This window comes from Astyanax mexicanus, chromosome 17, assembly GCF_023375975.1.
Source record: "Astyanax mexicanus isolate ESR-SI-001 chromosome 17, AstMex3_surface, whole genome shotgun sequence".
NCBI lineage: Eukaryota > Metazoa > Chordata > Actinopteri > Characiformes > Acestrorhamphidae > Astyanax > Astyanax mexicanus.
The window spans coordinates 1,190,548-1,207,972 of record NC_064424.1 but is presented as its reverse complement, the minus strand read 5'-3'; the positions used below and the strand labels follow the sequence as shown (position 1 = coordinate 1,207,972).

Here is a 17,425-nt window from a genome sequence, read left to right as displayed (position 1 = left end):
TCGACTCGGCTCGGCCGCGTTCACGCCATACATCATCGCCCAGAAAAAAAGTTGCGTGAAGGTGAAGAGGTAAAGGGAAAAAAAGACGAGTTGGCAAGGTGTCTGGCAGGCTGAACAATGATTTTAATTTCCCCAGCATCATAAATTACCGCCCTATGTCTTCTCTTATTACAGACATAAAGCTGAAAAGGGTAGAGTTAGATTAATAATGCAGCAGAGGATTATGGGGCCTCGGAGCCCACCTGCCACTCGGTGCGGAGGCGGGTCCGGCGGCAGCCCGACTTGTTAGCGCGGCCGACAGCCGCCTCAATCACGCGTCCGAACCCATTTGTCCCGCCGCTCTTATCTCCCGCCTCGTCAGCGGGGCTCGATCGAGCTGATTGGTCCTGTCACTCTGCTTTATCGCGGCTTTATCGGATCAGAAATGCCGTCCGTCACGTTCTGATACGCGCTGATATTCAACCGCATTGGTTGTTCAATTGCGTTGAATTGCTTGTGTGTGTGTGTGTATATAAATATATTGTCTAAACGCAGTATATAAACTGATTTAAGCCATATATAACCCTACTGTTTATATATATATATATATATATATATATATATATATATATATATATATATATATATATATATACACACACACACATTTGAATTTGAATTTAAAATCTACCCAATTTAATCATTCAATTTTATTCAAAAGTCAAATTCAAATATAATTCAAATATACAAAATGCAGATTTCAGTACTTATATCAACTTCAGATTCAGGCCAAAAAAAGTATGTATGAATTACACATTTAAATATTAAATATATAAGTTAGGGATGGGATGTTTTTGTGAAAATGGTCTTCTTGGTGATATGATTTAAAACAGTACATTTCCTTATTTATTTATTTAAAAATTTAATACTACAATAAAATATAAGTTTCATTAAAGTTGAAAAAGTTTTATTTCATTAATTTTAGTAGAAACAAAAATATCAGTTTTTTTTTTGTAAAAAGTAATTTACTAAGACCCTGATTAAAAATAAATAAATAAATAACAACAGTGTAAAGAAATAAAACAATGTAACAAATATTTATCCAAAAGCAGTGTGTAAGACTGGTGGAGGAGAACATGATGCCAAGATGCATGAAAAAAACTGTGATTAAAATCCAGGGTTATTCCACCAAATATTGATTATTTCTGAACTCTTAAAACTTTATGAATATGAACTTTTTGTTTTCTTTGCATTATTTGAGGTCTGAAAGCTCTGCATCTTTTTGTTTTGTTATTTTAGTAATTTCTCATTTTATGCAAATAAATGCAGAAAATTGGAATTTGGGATAAATGTTGTCTGTAGTTAGAACAACAGCCTTCATTCCTCTCATTTTCTTGTATTTTTCATCAGAGATGCGATATAGCACACCCCTAATTACAGTTTTATTAAATAAAGTTAAGCAAAGTCAAGTAAATTTAATAGAAAAATACAAAAATGCAGATTAAAGTTCTTAATTCAGTTACAGAATTCACTTTTCCATGAGAAATTAGTCTCTCAGTTGTAACATCAATCATGGCGTTATTTAGCCGATCACCCATCACCTGTTTATCTGAGAGGAAGTGTGTAAAAGTCAGGTGAGGTGGGAGGGGCATGTCGTTGGGAGCAAGGTTAAGGTTCTGATTGGCTGAGAGCTCTGCTGCTTTATGAGGGATATATCTGTGGTTATGATGATGCGGGAGCAGGACCCGGCCTTGGGGCTGAATGAAACCAAGTCATTAGCTCTATATCAACACTTTATGAATGCTGACAGAACCTCCCGTGTCTGTAAATAACGCTCCTCAGATAGAGCTCTGTATACCTGAGGAGGTAGTATCGATGAGAGCAGAGCTGTGGTAGATTTAGAGTAGATATAAGGAATCATGTAGGAACTTAAAAGTGTTAAACAATCCAAAATACTCTGTTAACTTGCTGTTTCTGGGGCTGGTAACTTAAATTAAACTCTCGCTCTTCCATCATTTCCTGGGGCGTTCCTGATGAGTGCCACTTCCATCATCAGAATGTTTTTGATGGTCTTTTTTTGCGACTGCACTTGATACTTTATAAGTACTTGAAATTGACCTGGGAAAGAGCGCCATCTACTGTACCCACCCAGAGAGAGCAAGGCACAACTCTGCTCGGTGCTCTCGGGGCTCCGGCAGCTGATGGCAAGCTGCATGACCGGGATTCGAACCATCTCCTGATTATAGAATTGGAGCATTATTCGACTAGATCTATGCACTGTATACCTGTAAATCTACCTCTTCACTACTTTACTTTAACTGATGCTCTCAAACACAAGAAATTAAGAGGCAAGAAATTCAAGTAATTAACTCTTGACGAGTTCAGCACAGCTGTTAACTTAAGCTCCCTTTATACCCAATCATGACTCTCGCTGTTTCCAGTTGTAACCTGTTCACCTTCCTTCCTTCCTTCCTTCCTTCCTTCCTTCCCTCCCTCCCTCCCTCCCTCCCCTCCCCTCCCCTCCCCTCCCCTTCCTTCCTTCCCCCTTTCCTTCCCCCTTTCCTTCCCCCTTCCCTTCCCCCTTCCTTCTTTCCTTCCCCCTTCCCTCTTTCCTTCCCTCTTTCCTTCCCCCTTCCCTCTTTCCTTCCCTCTTTCCTTCCCTCTTCCCTCTTTCCTTCCCTCTTCCCTCTTTCCTTCCCCCTTCCCTCTTTCCTTCCCTCTTCCCTCTTTCCTTCCCCCTTCCCTCTTTCCTTCCCCCTTCCCTCTTTCCTTCCCCCTTCCCTCTTTCCTGCCCTCTTTCCTTCCCTCTTCCCTCTTTCCTTCCCTCTTCCCTCTTTCCCCAATTATGCTTTCAAGCTCTCTGCTGTAAAAAAAAAAAATACAAAAGAAAATCGAGAATCAAATCGAATCTTGACCCTAAAATCAGAAATAAAATCGAATCGAGGATTTAGAGAATCGTGACACCCCTACAGTTGGGTGGGTTGGGCAGAACACTGTTTTACTGCCTGTTCCACAGCCTGACCGCCTAGGGGAAGAAGCTGTTTCGGAACCGGCTGGTTCTGATCTTTAAGATTCTGAGTCTCCTTCCACTCGGCAGCTGTGAGAACAGGAAGTGGCTTGGATGGAACGGGTCCTTCATGATCCTTTTGGATTTCCTCAGGCAGCGGTTGGTGTATACATCCAAAAGGTTTGGGAGCTGAACCCTGGTGATGTAGTGCGCTGTACGCACTACCCTCTGCAGGGATTTTCGCTCCAGAGCTGCCGTTTGATTGGAAGCTCCAGCTTCCTGTCCGTAAATAAATCTTCATTTACATAAGCAGGACTGTCTCGCGGGTGGCGTTGGTGGCGCGTCCTGCGTTGGAGGAGGGGATGGTGGCTCTGAGGGCCGCGGCGCTCCTCCCGTCGCCGGAGCGAGTCCCTTGCCTGCACCTTTATTGTGTTGTGAAAGTCCATTTCAAGGATGTCACCCCGAGCCCATTAGTTTGGATAATGAGCCCTATAAAGCACATTTATAACTCTTGACATAACAAGCCGACAGATTCCCCTTCCTTCCCTCTTTTTCTTCCTCTCTCTCTCTTTTTTCACTTCCCTCTCATCTCTCTATCCAACACCCAGCCCCCCCCCCCCCCACACACCTTTCTCTCTCTGTGTCTGTGTGTGAAGAGCAAGAAGGTCACACACTTCCCCCGGTGCTTCTGCTGCTGTTTAAACTCACTTTTTTACCCAAACTTAAAAAAAAACACAGACTTTCACTCATTTTTTTGACCTCATTCTGCACGCCGACCTTTCTATCGCTTTAGAAATTCACACAATAAAACAATAGATTTAGATAATAAATCAATAAACAATAAAATGATTCTTCATTTACGTCTAATCTATTATTTTTAATAATATTATTACTTTAGTCCTGATGCTGTCAGTCTGCCAGTTGACTTTAAACACTACAGCAAAGACTCCAATTCCCAGCATGCACTCCCTCACCGGACTTCCCTGCCTCTGCTGATCACGTGATGCTACAACGTTCTCTCTCTCCGAGCTTCTGATTGCTCACACCTGGTTTGTTTTGTATAAATACCTAAATACCACCCCATTTACTTTTATTTCCTCGCCGGGTATTACATCTAGTTTTGCACTCGCCCTTTTTATATCTCTTGTTTGAGGCAGAAATGACCACAGTAAAGCTGTTTTTTAAGGTTTTAAGTGAAATCTGTATACAATTTTAAGCAGGACTGGTATGTTTCATTCTTTCACACAGACACGTTTCAGCAGTTAATGAAAAAATTTGGTTAGGTGACTCTTTAAGGGGTTGAGTAATTTTGTCAACAAGGAAATCACACATTTGTTGGTATATTAGAAAAAAGTATTGTTATAATTTATGTTGCATTTATCTATTATACAAGTCCTTATTTGATCTGATTGTGAACGAGAGCATTAACGCTCGCCGAGCTTCTGATTCCTCACACCTGGTCTGTCTTGTATAAATATCCCCCGTTTCCTTTTGTTTCCTCACCAGGTATTAAATCTAGTTTGCTTGCTCTTCAACTAAGCGTTTCTTTTGTTTGTTTTCGATAGTTACCCCCATTTTTTTGTATATAAAAACATTACAAAATAAAAAAAAATTTAACATAAAATGTAGAGAAATTTACCAAAATCTACCATAATACTAAAGTGCACAATATAAGAGAAAAACATAAATCTTATTTTGAATTTTATTTTTGTACATTTTAAAAATCATCAAACAAAAGCAAACAGTAGCATAATACACAGAGCAAATAGGGGTAGTTAAAAAAAATCAGATATTACAAATACTCAATATTCTGACACATTCTGTACCACAAAAATACACTTCAACAAAATGACATAAAAAAACATCAGTATAACATACAGCAAAATACAGCTCAGGTACAGGTATTTTAAACATCTTTTATTATTTTTTATAGATTAAAATATCCACTATTTAGTCCTCATAAACTTATTGGATAAACATAGAAAAATCAAAATAATCAAAATATTAGGAATAAAATATTATTGTAACCATATATTGTGTATGAACTGATACGGCACATTGTAAGTTATAGTAAATATTAATAATTCATGTATCATGTTTTAGACGACTTCTAATCAGACTTGTCTTGTCTTTGTCTTCATAGGTGTAAAGCTGTGATTGACACTCATGGCCAGCGAATCAGCTGCAGCCATTTAGTGGTGGAAGACGGTTACATCAGAGATGAGCAGAGGACAAGATCAGTAAACAGGTGGGTAAACCCTGTGAGTGAAGGACCTGAATCTTTATATCCTAATCAAAAGATATGTAAACTTGCGCATCATCTCTTAAAATATAATTCTTTACCTTTTGGAATTAGCAACATTTAACAGTGATATTTTAGTCACACACTTACCTCAGCAGTGCTATTCCAGTCATACATTCACCTTACCCTCAGTGCTGTTCTTATCATGCATTTACATTAGAAGTGCTATTATAATCACACAGTTACCTCAGCAGTGTTATTCTAATCGTACATGTACCTCAGCAGTGCTATTCTAAACATAAATTTACCTCAGCAGTGCTGTTCTAATCACACATTTACCTCAGCAGTGTTATTCTAATCGTACATGTACCTCAGCAGTGCTGTTCTAATCACACATTTACCTCAGCAGTGTTATTCTAATCGTACATGTACCTCAGCAGTGCTATTCAAAACATAAATTTACCTCAGCAGTGCTATTCTAATCATACATTTACCCCAGTAGTGCTGTTCTAATCACACATTTGCTTGTTTTTACGTTCTTGACTATCAGTGTGCTCAGGTCATCGGGTCAGAGTTCTATTTGTGATCAAAGACAGAGGCAAGACTTAAAAGATCATATAAAAGCATCTAGAGATCCTGAGCGGGTTCAGTGCTTGACATGCGCTGCATGGTTGAGTTAATTAAATTCTTTTCATTTTTTTCGTGTTATTATGCTTTGAAGTTGTTTCTAATAAAGTCAGGTTCTCAGCAAGTGCTATCTGGATGTTTAACATGATGCTTAAATGTACTGGTTAGTCAGCAGGTAGGTGTATATGTGTGTGTGGGTGTAGATGTGTATTTACACACACTCAGCATAGACAGGAATGGAAATATCATTAATTCTTTAATAGAGAAAAACATTTAGTGAACGTTTTTATTTGCATATCTGCATAACCTGGTAGAACACAATAAATGCATGGTAAAAACTTGTCAAATCATTAAAAACATGGTAAAATAGTAAAAACAAGGTAAATTGCTAAAAAAAATGTAGAAAAACATGGTAAATCTCTAAAAACATGGTAAAAACATGTGAAATACTAAAATAATGCTAAAATATTTAAAACATGGTAAATCAGTTAAAACATGGTAAAATACTTAAAACATGGTAAAACTAAAAACATGGTAAAACACTAAAAGCATGGCAAATTACTAAAAAATGGTAAAAACATTATAAAATACTAAAAACATAACACAAATTGTGTTAAAATACTAAAAACCTGGTAAGACACCGAAAACATGGTAAAACAGTAAGAGCATGGTAAAACATGGTGAATTACTAAAACATAGTAATATCACGGTAAATGGTAAAAACATGGTCAAATACCCGAAATATTCTAAAAAGAAAAAATCTATTTAAAAGTGAACAAATGGTAAAACTATGATAACATTATAAAGACATTTTTCTGAATATTTGAAAAACTTGGTATTGGTTTGTTTAGTAGATCAAAACAAATGTATTTGAAATACAGCACCAATCAAAAGTTTGGACACACCTCTTTATTCAGTGTTTTTTTTTTTATTTCTTTATTTATTATTATTTTATTTTCTGTGTTTTATATTGTGTGTGATGCTCTGTAATCTGTGTTTCTCTGTATTTCTGTAATGTATGATTTTGTAGGCTGATCTCCAGAGCCGTGATCATCACTGATCGATCCATTCTGCCCTCCGAGTCTGATCAGCAGGTACTCTCTCTGTGTGTGTGTGTGTGTGTGTGTGCGTGCGTGTGTGCGTGCGTATGTGTGTGTGTGTGTGCGTGTGTGTATGTGTGCGTGCGCGCATGTGCGCGTGTGTGCGTGTGCGCGTGTGTGCGCGTGTGTGTGCGCGTGTGTGTGCGCGTGTGTGCGCGTGTGTGCGTGTGCGCGTGTGTGCGCGTGCGCGTGTGTGCGTGTGCGCGTGTGTGCGTGTGCGCGTGTGTGTGCGGGTGTGTTTCTCTCTCTTCAGGCTCTTTCTCATTTATAATCACAAACAATAGCCTCTCTGTCAGAACTAAAGGAGCTGCTTACATATCCATATGTACATTTAAATTCCGCCGTCCTCGTCGCCGCTGCTGCTGCTGCTGCTGCGCGTCTGCGCTGTGCTTCCTGCAGATCTTGCACTTTTTTACTTCTGCTGCCCAACTTGTTTTGCATTAAATCGTTTTTATGCTGCCGATCACATTTGTATGGATTCTTGGTCCGTTTCCAGGAGTCAGCAGGCCCAGAAACAACAAAACATCACGGGCGATTTGTGGAACGGCCGCAGTGGTTCTGACATGCTGCTCAGGAGCATTACGCTCTAAAGTGAATTATGAGGAGAAAGAAAAGCGCTTCAGTGAAAGAGCCGTAATCCCGCTCGCTGAAACCCATTCAGAGTTTGATGAATTAATCAGAGTGTCGGGAGGATGGAGGATGACGGGCTGAGGAGCATCTAGATCAACACAACAAAGAACAGCATCTGTAGTTAAACTAATCCTTTATCCCAGTGATCCTCACACTGATTTACATCTAAACGCAGTACAGTACCAGCAGATCCATCCTAAACTCATCCAAACTATGAAGATAAACACATGGAAATATTTATTAAACAAAAAACAATTTATTTTATATTCTTCATAGTATCTCCTCTTGTTTAGATGATCAGTTTTGAACATCTCTGCTGGATTTTCTCAGTCAGTTTTATGAGGTAGAGTCTCCTGGAATTCAGGCTTTCAGTTAACAGCTGTGCTGAACTCATCAAGAGTTAATTACTTGAATTTCTTGTCTCTTAATAAAGTGTTTGAGAGCATCAGTTAAAGTAAAGTAGTGAAGAGGTAGAGTTACAGGTATACAGTGAATAGTGAATATTTGAGTAATGTTCGAATCCAGATTATGAGAAACAACAACTACTAAACTACAAAAACACTGGTCTGAACAGTTCACACTAAAAACATCTGTTAAATGACTAAAAACATAGTAAAATAGCAAAACATGGTAAGCATGATGAAACACTAAATATATGGTAAAATACTAAAAACATGGTAAAACAATAAAAACACTGTGGAGCAAAAAAAATGGGAAAACACTAAAAACATGGTAAATTAGTAAAAATCCAGTAAAATCCTAAAATCATGGTTAAACACTAGAAACATGGTAAACAATAAAAACATGGTAAAAACGTGATAAAATACTAAAAACATGGTAAAACACTAAAAACATGGTAAAACAAAAAAAAACACATGGTAAAATATTTAAAACATGGTAAATTCGTAAAAATATTGTGGCGTGGAAGAGGAAGGAGGACTCGTGAGACTCATTGCAAGTACTCAACAGCTCTTTATTAACAGGCTTGCCACTCACTTATATCCTTTAACAAGGCTAGGAGAGCGAAACCCAACTGCTCACACAGCATAAACAGCCCTGAGGCCACCAACCCAGCTATCCAGCACAGAGATGGTAGGTCCCCTTAACCCACCCAAAACATACCCCCATAATGCCCCGCTGGCCCCGGATTACCATGACCCGCCCCCACAGGCACACTAAAAGCTGGCACACACACACACACACAGACGCCACATAGCCCCCCCCTTAAGTGTCAGCCGTCCCGGCGACCCCACAAACCCAACAATAACCCCATGAACAACAAAACATTTTTTTTTTTTTTTTATACAATCAGTCACACACAAAGTCCTGAAGACGGGCGGGCGGCCTCCTCACCCGCGGCAGCCTGGAGGGGCCGGGCAAAGCGCCACCCGCCAGTGGTTCCACAGAGTTAGAGACCTGGTCAGGCTCAGGTGCAGGGCCGGCAGGTTCTGCACCGCCGTCCCCAGTGTCCAGCAGTTTCGGCCTATATGGGGCCAGCCTGTCCCGGTGCACAATCATTCTGCGCCTGCCCCACCGGATCCTGTACACCACCTCCCCAAGCCTGGACAGCACCAAGCACGGACCCACCCATGCCGACTGAAGCTTCGGGCACAGTCCCTTTTTACGCTGAGGGTTGTACAGCCAAACCCTCGCCCCCACAGATAAAGGCTCCCCAAAGCAGCGCGTATCATACGCGCGTTTCTGCTTCCATCCGGCAGCAGACTGGTTCGAGCGCGCGAGCCCGTGCGCTAAATCCAGTGAGGACAGAAGATGCGAAACGAAAGTGGGCGCGTCCGTAGCGTGCTCGCCCCCATCAGGAGGCGCCCCGAAAGCCAGAGCCACCGGCGTCCTCAGCTCGCAACCAAACATAAGCAGGGCCGGCGTGAATCCTGTCGTCTCCTGCACGGCCGAGCGGCAGGCCAGCAGCACGACCGGTAGATGTTTGTCCCAGTCACACTTGCCTTTGCTCGACACCATGGCCAACTGCGCTGCCAGCGTGCGGTTAAACCGCTCCACCAGCCCGCCACTCTGCGGATGAAGTGGCGTCGTCCTGGTCTTATGTATGCCCAAGATGCGGCAGACCTCCGCCATGACCTCTGACTCGAAGTTCCTCCCCTGGTCGCTATGCAGCTCCTCCGGAACCCCGAATCTGCAGAAGAACTCCCGCACCAGGACATCCGCAGTAGTGACCGCCCCTTGGTCCGGCACCGCGTAGGCCTCCGGCCACTTCGTAAAATAGTCCATCGCCACTAAGACATAGCGGTTCCCAGAGTCCGTCACCGGGAAGGGGTCCAACACATCCACGGCCACCCGCTCCATCGGGCCGCCGCACTGATAGGGGTGAAGTGGGGCGCGGGGCGCCCTCGCGGGGCTTTTCTTGGCGGCGCACACGTCACAGCAGTGCACGAAGAGCTCCACATCAGCCCTGCACCCAGGCCAATAGAAGTGCTGTCTCAGGCGCTTCAGGGTTTTGGTAACGCCAAAGTGCCCAGCCCCAGGCGACCCATGGACTCCCCGTAGGACCGAATCCCTAAACGCCCGCGGTATCACCACCTGAAACACGCGCCGCCCATTCGCCGGATCCTCCCAGGTATGACACAGCACGCCATCAGATAAGCTAAAGCTAGCCCAGTTGGAGCGCAGCGCTTTAGCGACCGGACCCAACGGCACCACCTCCTCCCACGACGGCGCGACATTCGCCTCGAGCGCTTGTACTGCCCACATTAAGTCGCGATCCGCTCGTTGCGCATCTCGGATCTGTTCTACGGACACCTGGGCCACCGCTACACTGCCGGCCACATCCGCTGAGACTGCAGCGCAACGAGCAGTCTCAGCGGATTTCTCCTCCGCACGAGCGCAATGCTTACAGTCAATGGCCGCACACGGCCGGCGAGACAAAGCGTCCGCGTTACCATGGCTACGGCCCGGTCGGTGCACAACCTCGAAGCTAAACTCCTGGAGTCTAGATATCCAGCGCGCAAGCTGGCCCTGGGGCTCGCGGAAACGCATGAGCCACTGTAGCGAGGAGTGGTCGGTGCGCAGCAGAAATGGGACCCCATACACATACGGTCGGAAATGTTTAAGGCTCTCGACCACCGCGAGTAGCTCCCGGCGCGTTACGCAATAGTTACGCTCCGCTTTGTCCAGGCGGCGGCTATAGTACGCTATTACGCGCTTTGAGCCATCCTGAACCTGCGACAGGACCGCTCCGAGGCCACGGTCGCTCGCATCAGTATCCACAATGAAACTCTCCGACATATTCGGATACGCTAGAACTGGAGCATTGCATAGACGGCTTTTTAGCTCCTCGAACGCTCGCTCCGCCTCGTCAGACCAGCAGAATGTCACACCCGGTCTAGTTAAATTGTGAAGTGGCGCCGCCACGTCCGCGAACCCCCTGATAAACCGCCTGTAATACGATGCGAGCCCCACGAAACTACGAACCATTTTCACGTTGCGTGGGACAGGCCAGTCACGGACAGCCTCCGTCTTTTTAGGGTCGGTTTCCACACCAGCACCGCTCACTACATGGCCCAGAAAATTCACGCGCTGCCTCAGCAGGTTACACTTCGCCGGGTTGAGCTTCAGGTTAGCCGCCTGAATCGCGCCGAGCACCACCTCGAGGTGAGAGAGCGCGGAGTCGAAGTCAGTCCCGTGCGCCATGACGTCATCCAGGTAAACAACGCAGCACGAACGCGGGATCCCGCTTAACACGCGCTCCATAAGACGCTCGAAAGTAGCCGGCGAGTTACACAACCCAAACGGGAGCACCGTGAAATGCCATAGAGCCGAGCCGAGCGAGAAAGCGGTTTTCTCCCTATCCCCTTCAGCTAGGGGCACCTGCCAATACCCGCTCCTCAAATCTAGCGAGCTGAACCAGGCTGAGCCCGATAGCTGATCTAGCATATCGTCGATCCTGGGAAGCGGATAAGAGTCGAGCTTCGTGACGGCGTTAAGTCGGCGATAATCAACGCAAAAATGCCAGTTCCCGTCCTTCTTTTTTGCAAGGACCACCGGGGCCGACCACGGGCTGCTCGAAGGCTCAATAACGCCCGCACTCGCCATATCACGGACTAACTGCTCAGCCGCTACGCGTTTCGCTAATGCCAGACAGTGCGGTCTCAGCCTGATGGGCTGGGCGTCACCTGTGTTTATAGAATGAAACGCCAGGCTAGTCCTAGTACACTCACGCTCAGACACAGCCAAGCTAGCGCGAAAACGGTCAATCAGGTCGCGTAAGCGCAGTTGTTGGGGCTCTGATAAGCCCACACAACTGCGCTCCAGCATCTCTTCTATCGGATCGATAATTAACCCCGCATCTAACGGACCCTCGAACATAACGTGCACCGAATCACACGCACCCCCCCCAACGGCTCACTTACCCCACACTCGTCATGTTCCTCTACGGGGAGTCCAGTCACCAGAACCGAGCCCCGTGCACAATCAATGACAGCTCCAACGCGTGCGAGCAGGTCCTTGCCCAGAATGCACGGATCATTGATGTGCCCAACCCAGAACTCCTGCTGAAAGGGGCCCTTGCCAACATCAATTGTCAGCTCCGTTAATCCCAGGAGAGCGATAGGATCTCCGGTGACTGAAGAGAGCGCGATGCGCCGGCTGTAGTCCACCACAAACTCGCCTGCCACACCCCTCGCGAGCTCAGGCTTTATCAGCGAGACGGACGAGCCCGTGTCCACCAGCGCGTCCACCGTCACTCCATTCAGCGTGCACTTCAGAAAATAGCCGCCGGGTCCGACAGCTCCGTGATCAGGTTCCGAGGGTAAGCCTAGAATCCCTGGGGCCACCGTAACCCTCACTTGGTGGTCCCGGCTCCGTTTCCCGGCCGGCCGCACTGCGCTCGCTTGTGGCCACGCCCCCCGCAATGCCAGCACTCCAGTTGCGCCTCAGGCCGGCTCCGCCTCCATCTCGGTGGATCATGGGCTCCGGGCGACGCCCCCCACGGTTCCGGATGGCTGGACAGGATGAGTTCGGACCGCTCAGCCACCTCCACCGCGGCCTCCAGGGTCTGTGGGTCGGCCAGTCTCACATGTTTGCGCAGCTCGTCTGGCTCTAGGGCGCGCAGGAAATTATCCAGCGCGAGACTTCTCTGAGCCGCTCGCGAAAATGCCGGATAAGCTTGGCGGGTTAGCAGACCCATCTCAGATGCCAGCACGCCCAAAGTCTCTCCCCGCTGCCGGCGCCGGTCCGCCACTAGCATTTTGGCGGCCGCCTCGGAAGGTTGACGGCTGAAACGGGTTCTCAGCGCCTGCGTCAAGTCAGACAGCTCGCAGCGGCACTCCGCGGGGAGCTCGATCAGCACCCTCAGTGCGTCTCCCTGCAGCGCCAGACAGAGGTTGGCCGCCGTCTCAGCATCCGTCCAGCCCGCACGGCCCGCCACGATCTCCAGCTGGGCTTCGAAGGCCGTCCAGTCAGCGCAGCCGTCATAGAATGACAGGCGGGGATGAGCCGTCAAGCTCGCCGTCAGCGCGCCGTCCACTCTGGGAGCCGGCGCCACCGACTCCACGCCATCCGCTCCGCGAGCCGGCGCTGACGTCACCGCGCCGTCCACTCTGGGAGCCGGCGCCGCCGTCCTCGCGCCATCCGTTCCGCGGGCTCGACCTTCGGACAGCCTGCTGGCGCCGTCCGGTCTGGGTCCACTCCGCTGGTGAGTCTTGTCCCTCGTCCGGTGGTCCGCCGTTATCCTCTTCAGCCGTTCGATTTCCCTGCCAGCAGCTCCATATCATCCAGCAGGGCCACTTCTGACACCAAATGTGGCGTGGAAGAGGAAGGAGGACTCGTGAGACTCATTGCAAGTACTCAACAGCTCTTTATTAACAGGCTTGCCACTCACTTATAGCCTTTAACAAGGCTAGGAGAGCGAAACCCAACTGCTACCACAGCACAAACAGCCCTGAGGCCACCAACCCAGCTATCCAGCACAGAGATGGTAGGTCCCCTTAACCCACCCAAAACATACCCCCATAATGCCCCGCTGGCCCCGGATTACCATGACCCGCCCCCACAGGCACACTAAAAGCTGGCACACACACACACAGATGCCACAATATAGTGAAATACTAAAAATATAGTAAAACAGTAAAAATCCAGGAAAATCCTAAAACCATGGTAAAAACATGGCAAAACAATAAAAACCTGGTAAAATACTAAAAATATGGTAAAATAACAAAATCTGGGCTCATCACAGAGAATGAGTTCTATCTTACTGTAAAATTAGCACCTTATTCAGTCATGACCTCTTCTTAATTTGTCTACCGTATGGAGCTTAAAAGCTGACAAATATTTTAATCTGCATTTTGTATATTTGAATTTGAGATGTGGTAAAAAAAAAAAAAAAAGAATTTAAATCCATAAATTAAAAATACATTCAGAACTCCAAAAAAAAATTAAAACTCTTAAAATTCTAATCTATAAATTATAGCATTAAATATTTCAAGTTTATCTAAACATACATTTATTTTAAATATACAAAATTCAGATTCAGAGACTTAATCTGATCCTGGTATACTGAAGAAGATGAAACTGAATCTTCATGTGAAGCGCTGCTCTTAAACACATAAGCTTCAGTTTAGGAATGTGAACTATTCATACTATTCAGTTTCGGCTGCAGATCACATTATAAATAGTGTATTCTTTATTCTATGTACGTGTAATGAGTGTGTAGCTGCTAAGTTTTAAACTAAAAGTTTCATTATTACTATAAATAGGCCATAATACTGATTGTTACAGTGTGTTTGTGGCTGTGAACGCAGTGTATAAATTGAGTAGCTACTCCCATCTCATTTATTCAGCTCATTTAGCATGCTACAATATTTATTTATGTAAAAAGTGTGTATTTATTATAATTTTTCCCCCTGTATGCAGATCTCGCTGGTGACTGTGCCTCCTCTGGACTCCTCCTCTCCGGCCGTGAGGATGGTGGAGCTCAGCTCTTCCTCCATGACCTGCATGCCTGGAACCTGTAAGCTTCTATAACCGTTGATTGCGTTTATATACTAGTGCATCTCTTAACATTATCAAGAATTTAATTGAAAAGTTGTTTTATTTCAGTAATTCAGTTTAAAATGTGAAACTTATATATTATATAGATGTATTAAACACAGAGTGATCTATTTTAAGCGTTTATTTCTTTTATTGATTATGGTTTACAGCCAATGAAAACTCCCAAAAATCAGTGTCTCAGAAAATTTAGAATATTATATAAGACCAATTGGTATTTTTGGGAGTGTGGGCAGTGTGCCAAGTCCTGCTGGAAAAAGAAATCCACATCTCTGTAAAAGCTGTCAGCAGAGGGAACCATGAAGTGAAGTGAAGTGTAAGATTTTGTAAAGGTGTCGCCATGTTTGCCTTCTAATGGGGAAACTGGGGAAGCGCCTAAATAAACAAAACTATAATTCATAATAAATACATGCGCTGGATATTAATCTACACAGATTTCTCTCCTGAAACCTAAAGTTTATTTGGGTGAATAAAGTGCTTCCTTTTATTTACAGTAAGCTTAGATTTATAAAAAATTGTCCTAGGGTGAGTTTTTAGTGAAGTTTCTCCAGCACTAAGGCTAGGTGCAGAAGCATTAGCATTAGCCGCTAACCTGTAACCCAGGGCGCTATCAGCTAGCGGTTTGTCCTACGTAGCTTCTTTTAACACTGTTAGGTTAAAAGAAGGTTAGCGGCTAATGCTAATGCTGCTGCACCCAGCCTTAGTGCTGGAGAAATGTAACTGAAAACTCACCCTTAGAACTCTTATAATACTTCAGCAGAGTGTCTTTACTGCTCCTTCATACCTGACTGGTAGAATTCATACATAAGGAGCACTGTCAAATCTTTTTTTTCAGGAAAATTTAATGATTTTAATGGTGCCTTTATAGTGCAAAAAATACGGTAATATAAGTGTCATTATTTAAAAAAAAATGTGAGGGGTTTACTCACTTTTTTGAGATACTGTAAGTACAAATACAGCTCTGGAATATAATCAAGAGAAAGATGGATAATCACAAGCCATCAAACCTAAATCTAAATCTAAAAAGCAGTGTGTAAAACTGGTGGAGGAGAAGAACATGATGCCAAGATGCATGAAAAAACTGATTAAAAACCACCAGGGTTATTCCACCAAATATTGATTATTTCTGAACTCTTAAAACTTTATGAATATGAACTTGTTTGTTTTCTTTGCATTATTTGAGGTCTAAAAACTCTGCATCTTTTTTTTGTTATTTCAGACATTTCTCATTTTCTGTAAATAAATGCTCTAAATGAGTATTTTTTATTTGGAATTTGGGAGAAATGTTGTCTGTAGTTTATAGAATAAAACAACAATGTTCATTTTACTCAAATATAAACCTGTAAATAGCTAAATCAAAAGGGAAAGTCTACCTGCTGGCACCGAGCTGCCCCTGCCCTCAACGCTCCGCCCGGCTCACCCTACTGACTATTGTCATTAACTGCATTGTTATTTATGGAAGTTATTCTTTTTGTTACACTGACGTTACTTTGCTATCAATCACGCGGTGGAGGAGAGGTGATTCTGGTGGAGATGGATCACCGGTCTTGGCTCCGGCCCCAGAGGCTGACTTGGTGTTGATGGGCGAATGAGAAGCTTAATCAGCGGAACTTCACTTCCCCTCGCCGGGAATTGACTATAGATAGATAGATATAGGGGGGTGTAGGGGGTGTTGTGACGAATCTGGAAGCGGCGCTGGAACCGTTACCCCACCCCCTCGCTTTCTCAGAGGGAGACAGATAGGAGTCAGTCTTGCTTTAAGTAATATACGTCTATATATTGGCACATCACTCACAATCAGCGGGATGATGATGTGCGTGACAGTCACATGCTCAAAGGATTCATTTATTTTTCAGTTCATTTATATGAATCAGGATGTGCTGCTTTATTGGGGTTGAATCTGTGTTGACTGTAAAGGTCGCTGTTCAGCTGAGGCTTATTTTATTTAAAAAAAAAAAAAAAAGGAAATGTTGAGAATTATATTTTTATAGTGGTATAAATATATTATATTCATATTAGTGATGTCAGTTGATTTAAAAAATTTTATCAGATTAATCACAACAATATTACGACTCCGAGTGGTCTAAAGCACTGCCACTATGATCAGGAGATCGCTGGTTCGAATCCCGGTCATGCAGCTTGCCATCAACTGCCAGAGCCACGAAAGAGCACAGTAGAGTACAGTAGGTAGCACTCTCTCCCCTCATCACTCCTAGGGTGATGTGGATCAGCACAAGGCGTCTTGGGTGTAATTGGATCTGTAAATGGGGGATAAAATGGGCTAAAAATGAGAAATAAAATTATTTAAAAAAAATCTACTGCAATTAATCACTTTTGTTCCTCTTTTATTTTTTATAGTGGATATTTAAATAATAAAAATAAAATAATGTATAATTTATTATATTTATACTAGTGGTGTTCATTAAAATACTAGTATATAGTTGAACGTGGGACTCTGGAATAATGAATGCAGATGTAGTAAACGAGCAGTGAACGCTGCACATACCGCATTCAGTGTGTAAACAGCATGGAGCAGCTCAGTTTTTAAATAAACTTTAAAGGAATAAAGAATTGGTGTTGTGCTGATTAAGTAAATAAAACTGTAATTCTTAAAAAAAAAAAATAATAATTCTTTCAAAGTCAAACGAGTGCTGAGCTGTACTTGCCACTGAACGGTGAAAAAGCTAGCGCTTACCGCTGTGGTTAGCGGCTAATGCTAATGCTGCTCCATCCTTAGTGCTGGAGAAGCTTCACTGAAAACTCACCCTGTATAACTCTGTACTTCAGCTGAGTGGCATTACTGCTCCTTAATACCTGACTGAT

At 44.2% G+C, this 17,425-nt stretch overlaps 1 protein-coding gene across 2 annotated transcripts in view; it reads left to right on the top strand.

Moving 5' to 3' along the window:
- Positions 1 to 17,425, top strand: part of chm (CHM Rab escort protein) — a 135,344-nt gene that overhangs the window by 36,433 nt on the left and 81,486 nt on the right. For both annotated transcript variants that reach the window (XR_007425176.1, XM_049466747.1), the window contains exons 10-12: positions 5,130 to 5,234; positions 6,886 to 6,949; positions 14,468 to 14,564. Coding sequence is in view for 1 of the 2 variants with exons in the window: in XM_049466747.1 (XP_049322704.1) it covers positions 5,130 to 5,234; positions 6,886 to 6,949; positions 14,468 to 14,564 (266 nt within the window). In the remaining variant the exon portion in view is untranslated. The remainder of the gene's footprint in view (positions 1 to 5,129; positions 5,235 to 6,885; positions 6,950 to 14,467; positions 14,565 to 17,425) is intronic.